Raw genomic sequence first — 18,936 nt, forward strand, 5'->3', positions numbered from 1 at the left:
ACTTAAGAAATGGAATAGTCATTTCTCAGAGGCCTGTGTAATTAACCCAGGGTATGGTGGTTTCAAAGAACCCACTTCCTAGAGTGGATGTATTGCCAGGTAAATCTGAATTCTGGTATCAGAGGATTAATGTAGCACATGTGTAACGTTAAACCTCTGCAAGAAAAGAGAATGCAAGACTTAACCAATATAAATGACAGATAATTTGTTCCCCATCAGAATTCCTTGTAACTACTTTCGTTATTTATGCAGATAAGGTCACGAGCTAAAATAGAGAAAATCCGAGCCAGTTTATTTAACAGTAGTGATCTGATTGGTTTGTCAAGTCTGGATGGTGAAGATGAACTAATGGAAATGTCAACTGAGGAGATTTTAACTGTATCTACTGTAAATCAGAGTTTATTTGATACGCAAGGGAGCCCAGTCCTAGAAGACTATTTTAATGATAAATCGATAAAAGGTGTGTATCTTTCATATTGGTAAATACCTTGTTTCCAGGTTTTATGCAGTGGTCACATTCTTCTCACGCTGGTGTAAATCCAGAATAATTGATTGACAGACTGACTGACAATGGAAAAAATTGTTCTCGTATAAATTACTTGCCAATAGATTGGGGGGAGGGGATTTGTGACAATTGGAGTATTCAACAATCGCTAAAGCTGGTCAGTCAGATAGTAAATACAATATTATTCATGATTAACTTATTTAATAGTCGACAGGAAAAAAAATTGTGATTTTAACCCATTTACAAATATTATTAGACCAAACTATTCCTTGACTTGGACAGAGTTATGCTGGGGCAAATGCAGAGTAACTGAGCAGAATTTTACATCAATCAATGGTTAATTTTATTCTAACAATGTGATCAAAACCTCTTGAATCAAATCATAGAAAGCTATAGAAAATTATATCAGTTGGATGGGGCCTAAATTCTAAATGAGGGGGAGAAAAGATTAATCCGGGGTGGGGGGAGAATTGGCCTCAGAGAACAATTAATTCAATTATTGACATAAACACTATTGTGTACCTATGCAAATTGTGATGTGCACCCGGGGATCTGCTGGATAACTAAATCAATTGTTGATGTCACTCTAAATTACACTAACGTAGTGGATCAAAATAAATGGAAGGCACTGTCTGCAGTACCATCCATTGAACTTTAAAAATGTCATGACTGCTTTGTGTACTATTTTCTAAATTATTTGCTGTCTAGTATTTTAGAGCACAAGTTTTTTTTAAATAATATAGTGAATGAATAGAAACACGTCTTCCCAGTGTCTTAATTCTAAACTCTCTTTTCATGTTGGATTTGTATTGTATTGCAATTTTTTGTATTAGGTGAGAAATTGGTCCCAGGTGCTCGAGAAGTCCTCTCAGAAATATTTAAGAGCTGTGGTCACTCTGAACAAATGCTGAGCCTGACTCCAGCGAAACCCATTAAAGTTGCTGATATTTATCTGAGCAAAGAGCAAATAAATTCCCAGACTCCTGGAAACCTTCTCCATGTCTTCTTCACAAATGTCCGCCCACCAAAGAAGGTGCTGGAGGACCAACTCACTCAGGTAGCTGGTTGTAAAACACCTCTTTAATTATTCTCCTGGGGTAATTTGAAAATATTGGCTAATCATTCATTTCTCTTGTGGAAGATTTTAAGGAAATACGGTGTGTCCAAGCCTAAGTTTGACAAGAGCAAGTATAACAAGGCAGGCAAAGAGCAACATCCAGTGAAAGTTGTGAGCTCCAAACGTCCGGTTACTAAACCACCTGCAAAAGAAAAGTCTGTGCTCAATAGTGTCAGGTTAGTGCCTTGAACTTTTCTGCAGTCATAAAACAGCTGGCTTTTCTGCATGGAACTAGCTTTTTCTTTTCAGTGTTCTGACATACTGGTGTGCAGAAGATGATTTTAAAAGAAAATTTAAAAAAATCAAGAGGCTACCCAAAATAACTTATGGCTTTGAGGGCATAAATCATTTATTATGTTAAACAATATTTCATATTTTAGACTGATCCCACATTCAGTCATTTAAGGAAATATACATTCTAACCAAAAAAATGTTTCTGTCCCATAGCAGAACAGCTTTAAGTGAGAAAAAACCTACTGTAAAGCCAAAATCTCCAGAGAAGGGCAAACCTGATGAGAAGGACCCAGAGAAGTCTCCTACAAAGAAACAAGAAGGTAGGGGCTGTCTAGAAATTCTTCTCATTCCTTTATCTCTGAAAACATGTTATCTATCAAAGGGTAAAGATTTCAAACATGTAAAGTGGCCAGGTATTTCTAGACTAAAAATGAAAGACCACTTGTCTTTTTTTAAATGAGGTTAATTTACACGTTGTCTAAAAGATATGGCAAATGTTGGTCCAATTTCCACTCTCGCTTGTATCAGTGTGAATCTGGAGTCCCTGGGGTAAATGAGAGCAGAACTTGGCACATGATTATTATAGCTCCAGCGGCGTACTAAGCACTTGGGGCAGGGAACTAGTCTTCCTCTACGTCCAAAGAGCTTAGGTTATAAAGGCAATGTGTAATGGAGACAGAATGTGATTGAACAATGGGACTTGCCCTGTGTTTGTGTTCCTCAGTTTTAGTGTGGAATTGGTTTCTTCGTAGTAAGACTTTTGTAATCTATTAAGCTGAAATAAAAGCTTCAGAAATGCTGCGTAGCTAGCATGGCAATCTCGGGTCTGGTACCGCCGGGCAGGGGAATGGAGTGCAAGGCTCTCACTTGATATTCCACTCCCGGGCCAGCAAGGCTTGAGAACGAGGCTTTGTTCTGTGGCTCCACCCTTCGGTTTTGGAAACACATGGTCAGGTTATAGGAGAGCTAGCATAGAGCTCCCTCTCAGGTAGAAATGCTCCGTGATGGAATTGCAGGGATGGAGTCGTTAATAAGGGAGAAATGAACACTGAATTCAACCCTAGCAACCCTGATGTTTTCAGATTTTCTTCTGGGAAAGGCTGTCTTGGAGTTGTCCCTTGTGGAGAGGACAAGACCAGTGGGAAGCAGGCAGGGAGCTTGAGTTTCGGCTGTGAGTTGAGGGTAGCCAGACAAAAGCAAACACTCTGGAAATAAGCCTGCCTTATGTACATTTTTTTCTGGTAAGTTACTAATTGCTTGATACTTACGTCTCTTCTGTCAGTTCCAGAAGAGAAGTATTTGACACTGGATGGATTTCACAGATTTGTTGTTGATCGAGCCAAACAGGACATCCGTAGTGTCTGGAGAGCTATTTTGTCCTGTGGATATGATCTTCATTTTGAAAGGTGCGATACATGTTTTGTAAAAGTGGTATAGAATTCAGTGCTTAATCTGAACATGTTTGGAATGGATCAGTTCTACTCCAGCTAGTCTGACACTTCTTAATGCTCAATACACTTCTGGACATGGCTACAATGCCTCAACATAGAATTGTTAAATAGTTTCTTAGAATGTTACTTAAGGGACTTGATTCATATTCAGCTGCCAGGATTAGTGTTCCTGGCTCCCACATGCTAGCTAGGAGGATCACACCTGAATTGTGGAAACCTGATTTAAACAAAATTAATTCATTTTGTCCCTCTTACTTCCAAAATCCATAATAAACTGATCTGTCAAAAACTGCACTGCCAGCTGTTGCCTGAACTGGCCTTCTCTGGCTTCGTGCCACATCAAACCTGCATTCTGTGCCTCATGATATTGAAACTGCTTCGGTAGATTTCTCCACTTGTTTTGAAGGAGCCAGTACAGAGTAGAATGTTTAGTCATCATGTTACTTTCTTCCCTGTTACCATTTCAAAGCAGAGAAGTCCCTTAAATGGATTGATCCTCTTCCCTGGTATTGAGCTGCAAATTGCCTGCCTGCTATATCCCACTCCCTTGTCTGCTTAAGAGCTTAGAGTAGAGAGTGCCCAGGGCAGTAAGTAAGCCTAGTAAGCAGGTAATGAAAGTCAGGCAAGGGGGGATGATAATGATTCGTTCCCCCTCATATCTGAAGCATTCTAATCTCTAGGCTAAAGGAGTTGTACTTAGGGAAAGGGAAAAGGAGAGACCTAAAGCCACCTGGCTTCATGGTTAATACAGTCCAGGGGAGCATTTGCATGTAACAGTTCTAATCCCCTTGTTCTTCAGGTGTGCCTGCATTGACGCGAGACACGCTCAGAAAGCATCCCGGAAGTGGGCTTTGGAAATGGACGTAGCCCTTGTGCAGTACATCAACCGACTCTGCCGCCATCTTGCAATTACCCCAGCACGACTGCACCCACATGAAGTTTACTTGGATCCAGCTGACGCAGCTGATCCCAGAGTCTCTTGTCTGCTGAGTATGCACAAATTGGGGGGCTTCTAGTTATTACTTCATACACTTGTATTCCTCTTCAGTTCCTGGTTATAGATTGCTTATGGATTCACTGTGAAACACGTAGTGAAGGGCTGTGAATTCAGCACTGGATTGACAGCCCTGGAAATTGAAGTCCTCTGGGTCACCACAGAAAAGGAACAGCATAAGCAATGGCAGTGCAGGCTTCCCCCACACAAAACCCTGTCAGTGTGTCTCTACCCTGGCCTGCAGGGGCTGCTGCTAATGGACATGAGGGTAGTTCGTTCTGCAGGGCCCACGCAGTCTGTGGTCACTAGGTCACTATGCCAGAATGGGTGCTGGTGTGATGAGTTTGGGGACTCCTGTCCTGGCCTTTACCTCTCTGTTTCTGAACTTTTCCCCCATCGTAGATGTTCCCATTGAAAGTCTACGTCTGCGTTTTGCACTGCTTCAGTCTCTGAACACCATGCTGGAGACCTTCTTCCTACCACTGGTGGAGCTGCGACAGACAGAAATGTACACTAATAGTATTGCTGCGTTATTGCAAGAGGCCAAAGGTCAGTGTCTCTAGGACTGCATGAGTTCTGTGACTGTCTGATGCTTGGGGGAAGTTAGCATGTTCTGGGGGTTCTCTAATTGGTAATGATTGGAGAAAATATTAATCCACACTTACCTCGGAAATCGGAGAACTTTGTGGGGAGATAGAGAGCTGATCACCATACTGACAAAAGCTCCTTGACTTCGCTTCTCAACTAGCTAACCCAGTATGCTGACTGAATGGGGTGACTGTCTAAGAACAACGTGAGCACATGAGTAAGAGCTGTTGTTAGTGTTTTCCTGGATTAGAGAGAACCAACCAGAGCAGTGCTATGTTTCAAATGACCTTGCTGAAGTACCCTGAAAACGCAGTAGGAATTGCTGTAATGAGGAGGCTGCTGTATCTCACTACAAACATACAAAACTCACTACAAACATCTTCTGTTAGTCTTAAAGGTGCCACAGGACCCTCTGTTGCTTACTACAAACATAAATATTTAGATTGTATGGTTGGGGGATGGAGACAGGCTGTTCTGTTTGTGTATAATACCTAGCACAACTGGATGGACGTTTGTCCTGCTTGGGGATTCCATGTGCTACCGCAATATAAATAACAATAAGGCTGAAATGGTACGTCAGTCACAGGAGCATACAATATAGTCAAGGGTTCCAGAACCGGTGACCCTGCTAACTGCCACAGAAGTGATAGGCTTACAAAGATAGAAGCCTTCATGAGAATCTCCAATAATCATAAAATGAGTAAAAGATGTAGGCTACCCTGGCCAGATCAGTCATTTCATTTACTCTGGAGAATAGCTGATGCTGGGTCTTTGCTTCCACCCAACCAGAAAAGAGCACTTGCAAACCTAAGGTATGAAAGTTGAGTATTCATAGTCTCTGTCTGTGCGTAGCGTATGGATTTGGGGTGCCATGCGACACACTTATTTATATCTTCTTGTCATTAGTATCACCCTCAGAGCATGCCAGATTTCAGAAAACTATTTAGAAATGTGCTTTTCTATCTTATTTGCACAGCTTATGGTTTGGCTGACAGGAAATACTCATCTAATATAAGAAATCTGTTGTACAGAAATATCGTGATAAAGTACTTACTTGACATGTGTCTTCCAATAATATTAACTCTGAATACAAAAAGTGTCCAAAGGTTGGTTTGGGTTTGCCAGCTCTTAGACTGAGGTTTACAGAAGATTAAATCAGTCCCAAAATGTTGTTCATCAGATGATTTCAGGAAATAAAATGACAGAAGGACCAATTGTAGACCTAACCATGTATTTCTTTATTTAGGTTTAATCTTTTATGACACAAAGGTGACTGTAATGAATCGAGTGCTGAATGCCACAGTGCAAAGAACAGCAGATCATGCAGCCCCAGAAATCACACTGGATCCATTAGAAATAGTGGGAGGTATGTGCATTATTTATTCTCTCTACAATTCATTTTCATTTACTGCCTATGATTTCAAATTGGTCTTAAAATAACCAAGCTCACTCTCTTATGAACACAAAATACTCAAAGTAGATTCAATTTTTAAAAATGTTTTTTTTAAATAGGGGAGATCCGTTCTTCAGAGAATTCCTACTTCTGCCAGGCAGCTAGGCAGCTAGCCTGTGTGCCATCCTCTCAGCTCTGTGTTAAACTAGCCAGTGGTGGGGATCCCACATATGCCTTTAACATTCGCTTCACTGGAGAGGAGGTTCATGGAACAAGTAAGTTACAGTCTGACAGAATAGTAGTGACACCTGTAGCATTGGGCATGTTGATCAGAATGTACCCAAAGAAGGCAGGGAGAACTAATGCTACAGAGGACTTGAGCTTGTAGTCTCTACTAGGACCAGGTTCCATAAAAGTTAATGACTGTTTAGACTGAATAAGTAGTACAGGGACAGATCCCTAGTGACACTACAGTGATGCTCTACTTAAAAGAACGTTTGTTAGGTCAGAACTTTTTTTTGTTAAATAACGACTGACTGTGATATGTCTCCTTTTCTCCCAACACTTTGTGTTTTGATTTTTGAGTGCAACTTGGCTGGGACAGTGAGAGTACACTGGTCAGTTTCACTTTTTTTTTTTGATTAATCCCATGTTACAATAGCTGAGTTGCAGACACTTCAGGGGAAAGGTTTAAATTAAGCCAATTTAAAAAAAAAAAAAAAAAAAGTTCATTTTCATAGTTTTCCCTTTTTTTGAAGGGGAAAAACAAAAGCCTAAGTTTGGGGTCTAAGCTATCTGATAGTTGTTTGGTTTATCTGAGTAGACATTTATATTACAAATCTTTCTTTGGAGACATGAAATGCTAGTCCCTGGTATGCTTTATTCTTATGCTAGAAAGAAATTGGGAAAACATCATATCTGAGGCCAACTAGTTTTCTGAACATACTGACTTTAGGGAGAGGCTTATCTAAATGACTTCATCACTAAACTTTGGCTTAGAGACACTTTCCCCAGTGCTACATACTGTTGGGTGGCATCTCCAAGAGATACTGGTATAAGAGCCAGGAGAAAGTTTCCTGTTTTACTGATTCGTTGCCATCCTCGGGGTATATGCAATTGCAAGGGAGGTTTAAAGAACAAACTATCTGAGAAAAAAAAATCAATTCCTGTTTGCTAGATTGATGCAATCTCCGTGTACTGATTCTAATGGGTCGTTTTAGGAGGTTAATGACAGGATATAGCATGGGAGATGGAAAAATGGAAATTCTAGTTAACACTTTCCCCACTACTGACTACTCAGTTCTATCAAACTGCAGGAAGTTATTGGAGGTGCACAGAAATGTCATTAAAGAGCTGTTTGAAGTATCCCCTCAAAGTATTAGATCCATGTTTTCTTTTTAAGACACACGGTTATGATGAATAACAATACCTGTAAATAGATTAATGTGATGCATACTTAACTTGGTTTGCTTTAAGATTCTAGCAGTATTGCCTCATTGCATTTAACTATATTGCGAGTACGCTGCGTGCATGTTCCATCACTATGAAAATATGAAGTATCAGAGGGGTAGCCGTGTTAATCTGTATCCACAAAAACAACGAGGAGTGGGTTTTTTACCCACAAAAGCTTATGCTCAAATAAATCTGTTAGTCTTTAAGGTACCACCGGACTCCTCGTTGTTTTTATGAAAATACGTTCCATTTTAATAAGGTTATGAATTCTCCTTGAAGTCTAAGCAGGTATTGCACCTCTCCAGATAACCTTAAATAAACAACTAGCGGTTGAAGACAAGACCGTTACTTGAGAATGCAGTGGAAAGCAATCCACTGAATGTTCTCTTCTGCAGTTAAACAACGGCAGTGGAGACATGAACAGGTTAGGGATGGCTGCCATCTTCCCCACTCTTGGTTATCCACCTATACACAATGAAACATGTTTCCCCTGTAGAAATTGGAGTTACACGTTGATTTCAGGGGGATAGTACACTGTGGACAAGAAGGCAGCAGGAGCGAGGCCAGAGGGGGAGTGTGGTTTGTTCGCGTGAAAGCATTGCCTCTTTCTTTCAGGTGGTTCGTTTCGTCACTTCCTGTGGCAGGTCTGTAAGGAGTTACAGAGCTCCTCACTTTCCCTGCTCTTGCTGTGCCCCAGCTCTGCAGTCAATAAGAATAAGGTACGATATCCCCATGGAGAATTCATAGAAAAGTGCTTTCCTTGTACGAAGGACACACTCGCTATCGGCACTCAGTGACTAGGGCAGGATTAGAATGCTCTCAGTTGCTGACAACTGGGGGTGGGGGGTTCAAAGTGATGCATGTGGGAGTTAGCCATACAACTCCCATTAATGACTAGAGGGAATGTGTAGGTGAGTTCCCCTGCATGGTGTTTAGAAAATGTCCACAAGAAGTAAGGTGCTTGTCTGTCTGCTACATGCTGTAGTTCTGACCTTAGAACAAAGCTCATCTCCTCCCAAGCACCCTTTAAAGTGTTTGATTTCAAGATTGTCCCTTGTATTTCTTCATGAGAAGTTATTTATGGGCCAGATTCTGCCATTCTTACTCCACAAGTGTCCTCACTGAAATCAGTAGTGCTACTTGTGGAGTAAACCCAACTCAATGTGAGTAAGGGTATTGGAATTTGGCCCTTATTTTGTGTGCTAGACATTTTACAGAAACAAGTAAAGCCATGGTCCCTGTCCCAGAGAGCTCAGTCACTGAGGCATGACTCCTTCCCTGCGGTGCTGCTGAGCTGGGGCAGAGCAGACTGCATAAACATAAACACAATCCAGTTCTGTATGCAGACTACCGCAGGGCTGTTTAACACCTAGATGCTTTAGACCTTAAACTATTAAAACTAATACAAAAAAACTAGGCCAGCGTTTCCCAAACTTTTAAAAGCAGAGCCCCCTTCAACACCCCAATGTGTTGTTAAGGGCCAACACTTATATATCTTCGGGCCCCATGCTTTGAGAAACTCTCTTCTAGGCAACTAACGTGGCTGAAAACCTCTTACCTGCCAATTCTTACTTCCTGAAAATATTCACCTCTGGCGTTTTCTCTAATCATTAAACGTTTGTGTTTGTTTTATTAAGGGGAAGTATATTCTGACACCTAGTCCTATAACCTATGCGGAAGAGCAGTTGCTTCATTTCTTTGGACAGCTGCTGGGCATTGCAGTTAGAGCTGACGTTCCTCTTCCACTGGATCTCTTATCCTCATTCTGGAAGACCTTAGTAGGAGAACCACTGGATCCAGATGTTGATCTCCAGGAAGCTGACATCCTTACCTACAACTACGTCAAAAAATTTGAAAATGTAATTTTTTCCCTCTTTTCTTCTTTGTCTTCCTTACCCATAGCCCTTGTGCACTGGGCCTTAGCTGCTGATAGCAAACCCTGCCGTAATTGTACTGCCTGAGGGCCTGATCCTTCAAACTCCTGTTAAAGGCCAGCACGGCTCCATGTGGGTGCAAAGCTTTATCATCATGCATGAAACTGCAGGATGAGACCCTGAGTTTTAGTCATTTTACATCCCGTTGGCATGGGAAAGCCGCTCAATCAGACATTGTCATCCCTCCCAGGATGGCCACGCTCTGCTTAAATTGAGACTAGGAACTTTTAACTTTTACAATTTATCTGTAGGTGCCACGATCAACTGTGTCAGGGCTTCCACATTAGGTAGCAACAGGTTTTACTCATTAGCCAGCAATTCAGTAATCTGGAGAAACCTAATGCTGTGAATCAGTTCCATAACTCAGCCCTTAGCGCTTAGTTTCGAAACATTGCAGGCAGTAGGCGATCCCATGCACAAATGTTAGTACGGTGCACAATTGTCGGGAGAACTATAAAACAGTAGTAGCTTTAAATTGTCTGTGAAATGCTCTTTAGTTTTTAAACTACTCTTTATAATATTCCCTTAAAAATGTGAAAACTAACATTGCTTTTCCTAATAACTTGGTGTTCTGTTTGGCAAATGTTAATTTCCCATAACCCCATGTTTCTAATAGACATTTTAATTGTCCTTATGCACAGCACAAAGTAGCTGTTAGCACAGTAAAGGAAATGCAGCAACGTCTGTTCCTTGGGCTGGCTCAGCAGTGGCTGGCACGATCTTTAAAACGTTCTGTGAGTTACAGGGATAGTTTTAGGGTTTTTTTAAGCATAACCTCTAAGAGAGTCCCCCAGCAGATCCTCACAGCTGGAATGCAGGTCAAATGACATGCTCGTTATCCTTCTTAAATATTTTACTTTATGCAGCATGTGAAATTTAATACCACATTCGTAATCTGTACAGTGCTAAACTAGAATGCTGGCTTGCTCCTCGTACCCACGTGTGCTCGCTTACCCGTGGACAGGTTGCCTTTCCGTGTCTGTGCCATTGTCATTGGATGATGTAAAATGTAATGGGGCCCTTTCATAGGCGCCGACTCTTCGGGTACTTCGAGGCTGGAGTGGGTGCTCAGCACCCACCAGCAGCCCCACTGATCAGCTCCTCCCCCTCCCTCCCAACATCTCCTGCCTGCTGCGGAACAGCTGATGTGCAGGAGGCGCTGGGGAGGGAGGGGACAGAACAGGGTGGGGCTTGTGGAAGGGGTGGAGTGGGAGGCGGGGCCTGTGGCAGGGCAGGGGTGAAGCACCCCTGGGGAAATGAGGAAGCCGGCGCCTGCCCTTTTACTCATTATGTTGGCATGATGTCTGAAGAGATTAACAAGAGCAAGGTACAGTAAAGTGCAAGTTACTAGATATTATCACGTGTCATCCTAGATAAACGATGAGACTGAACTGGAGGCCTTGTGTGCTGAAATTGCATCCCAGCACCTAGCCACAGAGAGCCCTGATTGTCCTAACAAACCGTGCTGCAAGTTCACCTACCTGAGCATGACCGGCGAGGAGGTGGAGCTGTGTCCTAGAGGCAGGCACATTCCCGTCATGTGAGTAACACCATTGTTGGGAGGGTGTTTCACGAGGATAAATGTGATGGCTTTTCAACCATCAGCTAAATGGTGATGCTGCTGTAACATGGTGAAAGCTGGGAATACCAGTATCTTTGACTGGCAGGAGCTGGGAACCTCCAGCATATGGCTGTTCATCTGTAAATAATGGAGGGCTGAGCAGTACTGCACAGTGACCACTTCCTAGTAGTCATAGCTGCATGTTGTGTGCGTGCACTCACAGCTATGAAAGCAAGGGGCGTGCACCAGGATCAGCAGGTGCTGCTGCATGTGGGTTAAATTGGGAACAGATGGCATCAGAATGAGTGACCAGAAGCCCCTGTTTGGGAACCCAGGAAATGGGATTGCAGCTTGTAATAGGGAGTAAGACTTTTCTTCTGACTCATTTCTTTCTGAATCCCTTATGTCAGCTGGGAGAATAAGGACATATATGCAACAGCAATCCGGAATCTGAGGCTGCATGAACTGCAGAATCCTGACTGCATGACGGCTGTGCGTGCTGGACTAGGGTCGATTATACCCCTGCAGCTTCTAACAACGCTGACTCCTCTAGAAATGGAGCTAAGGACATGTGGGTTACCTTACATTAACCTGGAGTTCCTGAAGGTATGTTGGGCTGAAGTCCCTTGGGAACGTACGTGTCTAAAGTTAGGGTAACGAACTTTTTTCGAATTGGTAAGCACCTTCTGGCATAGTTGCTTCTGTTTCAAGAAAAACTACAATTCTGTTTTTCAGGCAGGGCTTAAATTTGTTTAAAATCAGTATTTAAATTATCAAACTCTAAAAATGTCCACGTCGCCAAACTCTATTCAATATCTGCCCCTTCGGCTAAGATTACATTAGCTGTTTAAAATTTCATAACGGGATATAGCAGGATAATTTCTGCAAATGTACTTTTTCAGAATTACTTGACCTTGGCCTTGAAGTATGTTAATATTCTGCTATAGGCAATGCACCGCAAAGAGGGGTTGGTTTTTGGCTTCCGTTATCAAACACCTTTAACTCGTTGTATTACAATATTGTGTGATCTCTTCAGATGTGTTTGCCTTGCAACAGCAGCAGCCTTGAGCTGGTATAGAACCGTGTACAAAAACACAGCATGGAAGCGGTTTAGAAAGGGTCTGTGTAAAGGTCAGTCTGTTATAGAAGCAGATATTGGGATCGAATGATATAAAATTCCAGGTACATCTCAATGCAACAGTTTGAGTGAATCGATTTCTAGTGGAACTTGTATTGGTAAAACTGATCGGTTAGGATACCCTGCTGTGTTTGATTTCCATTATCACTGGTGCTTTAAAATAAAAGTGATGGAAGACGTGAAAAGGAGAGTAATACACATCATGTTCTTCATCTGTATCTAATTTCACTGTCCCTCCCCTTCCCTCTGATAGGCACACACCATGTACCAGGTGGGGCTGATGGAAACAGACCAACATATTGAATTTTTCTGGGGTGCATTAGAAATGTTTACTCAAGAAGAACTCTGCAAATTCATCAAGTTTGCCTGCAACCAGGAACGAATCCCCTTTACATGTCCATGTAAAGATGGAGGGCCAGATACTGCACATGTCCCACCTTATCCCATGAAAATTGCACCCCCAGATGGAGCTGCAGGTATGTTGTTTACTGTACATTTGTATAAATAAAGTCAGCCTCTCGTACCTTGTGACCTTTTTTAGATTTGAAATCCTTACTGCCTATTAAAACATTCTTTGTTGGACAGATTCAGGGCTTGTCTGCACAGTGGAGTAAAGTGCACTAACATGATACAGAGTGCTGTTTAACTTAGTGCATGCCAGCAGGGTCTGCATGGACCAGTTAACACACACATTAGTGTCTTTTAGAAATCACACCCCCATCGTGCACATTACCCCACTGTGTAGACAAGGCTGCAGAAGAAAGCGCATTGCAGTTAGGAAATGGTTGTAACTATGACACGAGAGATGATGTGGCTGTTTTTAAGCCACGCCCTAATAAGATGCTTCAAGCAAAAAATAAATCTTCTCAAGACTCCAAATACCTGCCCTTTGGCCGTATACGCAGAGGCAGGGACTGTGGTGGAATTTCGTGATGTGGCTCCTATGGAGCAGAATCTCTTTTCAAGTGACGATACTGTAGGCCAAGTGCTGGCCCCACCAAACTTAACAGTATAAATTCCATTGGGCTTTTTGATGGGTCTCCTGAACCTAGAATTTACGGGATTCCATTATTTTGATACATGTTAATATCAACAGTGTGAAAATTACATACTTGGAAGTTCTAGTTGTTAACAAGTCCTTCATGTGGTTCCTTTACAGGTTCCCCAGATTCTCGGTACATCCGTGTTGAAACGTGTATGTTCATGATAAAGCTTCCTCAATATTCCTCTCTGGATATAATGCTAGAAAAGCTCCGGTATGCTGTTCACTACAGAGAGGATCCACTTAGCGGCTGAGTTGGGCAAGACCAAGACTAGGGATGCTTTTGGGAGGCTCGTTTCATGACTCTGTTGGAACCCTGTGATTTACCTGCAAATACCTCCAGTGACACTACATGAAGAATTGGAGACTAATTTATTTTCTGAACTTTTGTTCCCATTACAGTAATTACTGGAAGACTTACATTTTGTATTTGTAGATTTTGTGGTGGACTGGTTATTTTGCTGCCTTGTTTGTGGAATATTTGTAGGATAGTTTAGTACAGAACAGTTTGATGTGTATAATTTAATTTTAAAAGACCTTTGAACATGTACATTTCTAATTTTGTAATTTAAAATTGTGTTGCCCATGCAAACACAACAAACTTGGCTATTCTGAGGTTGAGCTCAGATCTAAATGATTAGAGCTCATTCTCCCTCTAAAACATTTCTGAGTACAAAAATGTGATTTTTTTAAATTAATTTTCACATTTTCCATAAAATCAGAACAACATCCCTCTCATATGAAAGCTGAGAGTTTGTTTTCTGTACTCGATACACTGAACTTCCAGCACACACTCACACGGGTTTTGTAACAGAAAATAGGTTTCCCAATTACAGGTGTTTACATATCCTGAAATGTTCTTGATTAACTATTTAAATACAAATCAGACACATTGGTAACTGCCACAGTAAATTTCAATGTTTTATTTTCAGAGTTGGATAACTCTGAAAAACCCAGAACAGTGAAGAATGATACAGTTAAGTCCTAATCAAGACATTCCTGGATTGATACTGAACCTACTAACAAAAATTCCTTCACTGATCTTTGATTTTTTGGAAGAAAGAGTGGGTTCTCTCTATGGTGTATAAAATACCACATTCCATGTTTAAAATATTAACCTGTGCTTTGTTTTTTGTACTCAAAAATGATTTATCTAAAAGGAAGCAAATTATCCTAAAAATGTGACACCTAGAAGGGGGACAAAGACACAGAGTTGCTGAATTGAAGATGTAGCTTCTATTTTATATAGAAAGATAATGGTGGAATACGGGGAGGTGACAATTCTGTATGTTAAACTGTTGTATGTTATGGAATGTGTTCTGCAGCGGTAAAACACACCACATCTATCTTCCTTCACTAACGCAACAAGTGTTGCCCTCTATTGGGTGTATTTAAAGTGAGGCATCACTTCATAAACCATTTAGAACTGAACTCATATGAAAAACCTATTTGTGCTCAAGAACCGAAGAGAACACTGAAATTACTGCTGTACTTCTTGGCTCAGTACTATATGTAAGTTAAGTGCCAGTACTAAGCTACCGATTAGTCATTTTCCTGCTGGTGCACATCTAACCACATAAAGGTCTATGACTCTGTGTGTGTGACTGTACTTTAAGGTTGGTATTACGTGTCTCTTTAGAAGACAGACATACACTAATTGTTTGGCTTGTCAGTTGTAATGGGAATTGAAAAGCTGTATTTTTTGTATATTATTGTGAATATTGGGAATTATTATGTGTGTGATATGTTTGGAGAGCAGGATGTGTGAGAACAGAGAAAGCCACTAAGTGTGTATATGTGTGTTGTTCTGAGTGTGAATGGAAAGGTGTGTGTGTAACAGCTGTAGTAGTAGTAGTTGGCATACAATGGCTCCAGATCCTTTTGTTAGGAGAACTGTCACCATTCTATAGCATTCCCCTCCCCCTCTCCTCTGAGAAACATGTAGGAATAATATATATTCTTGAATCTTGTCCACTTTCTGGTAGAAGCATAGATGTAGATGAAATATCATTCCAAGTAAGGCAAACGTGTAAAGTTTACCAAGACCAGAGGAAGACTAAGCACAATATGTTGCTTGAAATGCTTTATTCCCATCTAAAAAGTGCATTCTCAAACAGATGCTGAGCAAGGGGAACATGAAGAATGTCATCTGAGTTTCAGAGCAGAACTACTTTTGCTGACAATTAAATGCTTTGGTTTTCTTTCGGGTTTTGAATAGCATTTTTATACTGTTTAAGTATCTCCTTTCAAACCCCTAACAACTTGAGTGGACTCAAAATTCAGTCAAATACCTCACTGGTAGGGGTTTGAGGACTTTGGTATGCCAATCCCTTCCTAGGATATGATTACAGCTGTGAGTAAGATAACTGCTGCTAATGTTTCTGCTTCTCCTTCCAGAAAGCACATGTGAGTAAAGCATCTCCACAGCTTGGCCCTGAAATGTGTGCTGTAAAATTCCTTGATCTCTATTATTTATTATAGTTATTTATGGTTGCATTTAACAAACTTTTAGTCAATGCTGTTTACACCCTGCTGTGTAAATGAAGCTTCTTACTACAGGAAAAATGTGTCAATAATAAATAACCTTCATCTACTTCTGACTGATTTGAAGAATGGTGTGGTCCCTTGGTAGGAAGAACAAGTTAACGGAATGAAGTGCTGCTGTGGCTTAGGTGACAATGACCTTGAACTAAAGCTTTTCTAATCCTGGTTATTTCCTTGTGCTCAAAGTGAACCTTGCAGTCCCTGGAATAAGCCTGTCTTTCTAAGCAAACCTTGGGTTGTGATTTTTTTAATTTTATTTTACTTGGATACTCATTCAGAATGTAAAATTACACAGCAGTGGGAAACAGTCAGGTATTTATTCTAGTACCTGTAAGGGGTCCAGCTTGGTACCATACACAGCATTAATGAGTAAACATCCATCTTTAGATGTATTTTGTGTTCTTATTACTTGAGACTAGATATAGAAAACCTGCCCGTGAAGTTGCATCTTCTGAGAGAATTAAAACTACTAGAAATTCTTCTTTAAAGCCCAGGTCTATGGGCTAATATTCTTTATATTTCTTTGCAGCAGAGCTGTAAGTATTTTTTACAATAGGGAAAGGCAAGTCCAGACACTGGTAATGTTTCTCTTGAACAGGAAGAATGCAGTGCATCTCCTGCAGAGAAAACCCATGTGGCAGCTTAGTTTGTTAATTTATTCCATGTTTTCACCCTACAATTTCCCCATGAATAAGGTATCCAATTAGACCTCATCATCTAGAGAACGAGAGATGCAGCCATAGTATTCTGCCCCAGAAACTACCATTGCCAGGTTGATTGCCACTTGTTTTTAATTCCTTTAGTTGGCTTCTCTTGTATTTAATAAATGCTTACTTTGGGTGGAAGCATCCTGACACTGTCTTTATTTGTAAACAGATGTTAGTTCTCAGCTTCAGTTACATTGCTTGCTGCTGGCAGAAGCAACTTACTTAATACCAAGGATGTTATGGGACTTTTCTAAGGAAAAACCTTTGATAGTACTACCTCCCTGACACTGACTGAGCCCTCCTTATCAGGGAGAACATTGAATGGCACCAGTACAGACTTGGCCCCTTGGCAAGCCCTTGTGTGACTGCAGAGTAACATCCTGTGTGGACAATGGTGCCTTGCAGTGAAAGTCCTGCAGCAACAGCTGCCACAGGGGATGTTACTGAGCGACAAGCAGCTCGTCTGCTGTACATTCCACTCAGAAGTTTGGCTGTGGGGCTTGTCTACACAGCAATGTTTGGCACCAGTTCCCATTCCAGTACTGAACTACAACTGCTTTAAGAAAGCAGGCTTCCCTGCAAACATTGAAACGTGTGGCTACTTTTACTTTTTACAAAGTGTATTGTTTATTCATTAACAATTCCTAATCTGAGATGTGCCTATAAAAAACTAGTTTACATTTTAGAACACTTAACTTAGGGTTTAGATTTATTAGGAACTAGGGAAACTTTTGGGAAAGGGGGAGCCTATACTGGAAGGATGGGCTCCACCTAAACCAAAGTGGAACCAGATTGCTGGCGCTTAAAATTAAAAAGGTTATTGAGCAGTTTTTAAACTAAGGGCTGGGGAAAGCTGACAGGAGAGGCTCTATTAATGGAGATTCTCTATGCCCTAGTAAGGAGGAGAGGATGGAAGATAAAATATTTCATAAAACTGGAAGGAACCTTGAGAGGTCTCTAGTCCAATCCCCTGCACTCATGGCAGGATTAAGTATTATCTAGACTATCCCTGACAGGTGGTTGGAGATTTTTAAGAGCAGGTTAGACAATGATGGAGATTCCACCACCTCCCTAGGCAATTTATTCCAGTGCTTAACCACCCTGACCATTCAAAAGTTTTTTCCTAAGGTCCAACCTAAACCTCCCTTGCTGCAATTTAAGACCATTGCTTCTTGTCCTATCCTCAGAGGTTAAGAAAAAATTTCTTCCTCCTCCTTGTAACAAGTTTTCAAGTATGTAAAAGGTTCTCCCCTGTCTTCTTTTCCAGACTAAACAAACCCAGTCTTTTTCAATCTTCCCTCATCAGTCATGTTTTCTAGACTTCAATCATTTTTGTTGCTCTTCTCTGCATTTTCTCCACATCTTCCTGAAATGTGGTGCCCAGAACTGGACACAATACTCCAGTTGAGGCCTAATCAGTGCAGAAGAATTACTTCTCATGTCTTGCTTACAACACTCCTGCTAATACATCCCAGAAGGAGGTTTGCTTTTATTTTGCAACAGTGTTACACTGTTAGTTTGTGGTCCACTATGACCCTTAGATCCTTTTCCACAGTCATAGTACTCCTTCTTAGGTAGTTTTTCCATTTTATATGGGTGCAACTTCCTTCCTAAATAGAGTACTTTGAAATTAAATAAGGACAAATGCAACCTGTTTACTTCAGACCATTTCAAATTTTAATCCTATCCTCCAAAGTACTTACAACCCCTCCTAGCTTGGTAGTGTCCAAACTTTATAAGTGTACTCTCTATGCCTTTATCTAAATCATTGAAGATATTGAACAGAACTGGAACTGATCCCTGCAGGACTCCACTCATTATGCCCTGCCAGCATGACTGAATCACTAGTAACTACTCTCTGGGAAACTATCTATGCATCCCATCTTGAGGATCTGATGAGAAACAGTCAAATGAAAAAAAGTCCCATTCAATTACATCATGTAATGGCAGACAGCTAAAAAGTGACAGGCTTTTAAAGTGCTTATATACCAGTGCTAGCAGTCTAAATAATAAGATTGGTAAACTAGAGTGCCTCGTATTAAATTAGGATAGTGATAGAATAGGCATCACAAATTTGGTAGAATGAGGATAATCAATGGGACACCATAATACTAGGGTACAAAATATATCTGAAGGATAGAACAGGTTGTGCTGGTAGGGGAGTGGCACTATATGTAAAAAAAGCATAGAATCAAATGAAGTAAAAATGTTAAATTAACCAAACTGTAGCATAGAATCTCTATGGATAGTAATTCCATGCTCCAATAGGAATATAG

At 41.0% G+C, this 18,936-nt stretch overlaps 1 protein-coding gene across 2 annotated transcripts in view; it reads left to right on the top strand.

Moving 5' to 3' along the window:
* The window catches only part of HECTD4 (HECT domain E3 ubiquitin protein ligase 4), an 87,526-nt gene extending 73,143 nt beyond the window's left edge, over positions 1-14,383 (top strand). Inside the window, exons 61-75 of one of the 2 annotated variants that reach the window (XM_026656876.2) lie at positions 253-460; positions 1,339-1,562; positions 1,647-1,798; positions 2,070-2,176; positions 3,139-3,262; positions 4,107-4,297; positions 4,704-4,850; positions 6,136-6,255; positions 6,402-6,557; positions 8,350-8,453; positions 9,372-9,593; positions 11,042-11,208; positions 11,640-11,835; positions 12,621-12,843; positions 13,527-14,383. In XM_026656876.2, the coding sequence (XP_026512661.1) occupies positions 253-460; positions 1,339-1,562; positions 1,647-1,798; positions 2,070-2,176; positions 3,139-3,262; positions 4,107-4,297; positions 4,704-4,850; positions 6,136-6,255; positions 6,402-6,557; positions 8,350-8,453; positions 9,372-9,593; positions 11,042-11,208; positions 11,640-11,835; positions 12,621-12,843; positions 13,527-13,663 (2,478 nt within the window). In that variant the 3' untranslated portion in view covers positions 13,664-14,383. The remainder of the gene's footprint in view (positions 1-252; positions 461-1,338; positions 1,563-1,646; positions 1,799-2,069; positions 2,177-3,138; positions 3,263-4,106; positions 4,298-4,703; positions 4,851-6,135; positions 6,256-6,401; positions 6,558-8,349; positions 8,454-9,371; positions 9,594-11,041; positions 11,209-11,639; positions 11,836-12,620; positions 12,844-13,526) is intronic. The other variant, XM_024196255.2, reaches the window with a different exon arrangement.
* Positions 14,384-18,936: the final 4,553 nt, after the last annotated feature.

Source organism: Terrapene carolina, unplaced genomic scaffold (assembly GCF_002925995.2).
Source record: "Terrapene carolina triunguis isolate 2854851 unplaced genomic scaffold, T_m_triunguis-2.0 Scaffold234, whole genome shotgun sequence".
Taxonomy (NCBI): Eukaryota; Metazoa; Chordata; order Testudines; family Emydidae; genus Terrapene; species Terrapene triunguis.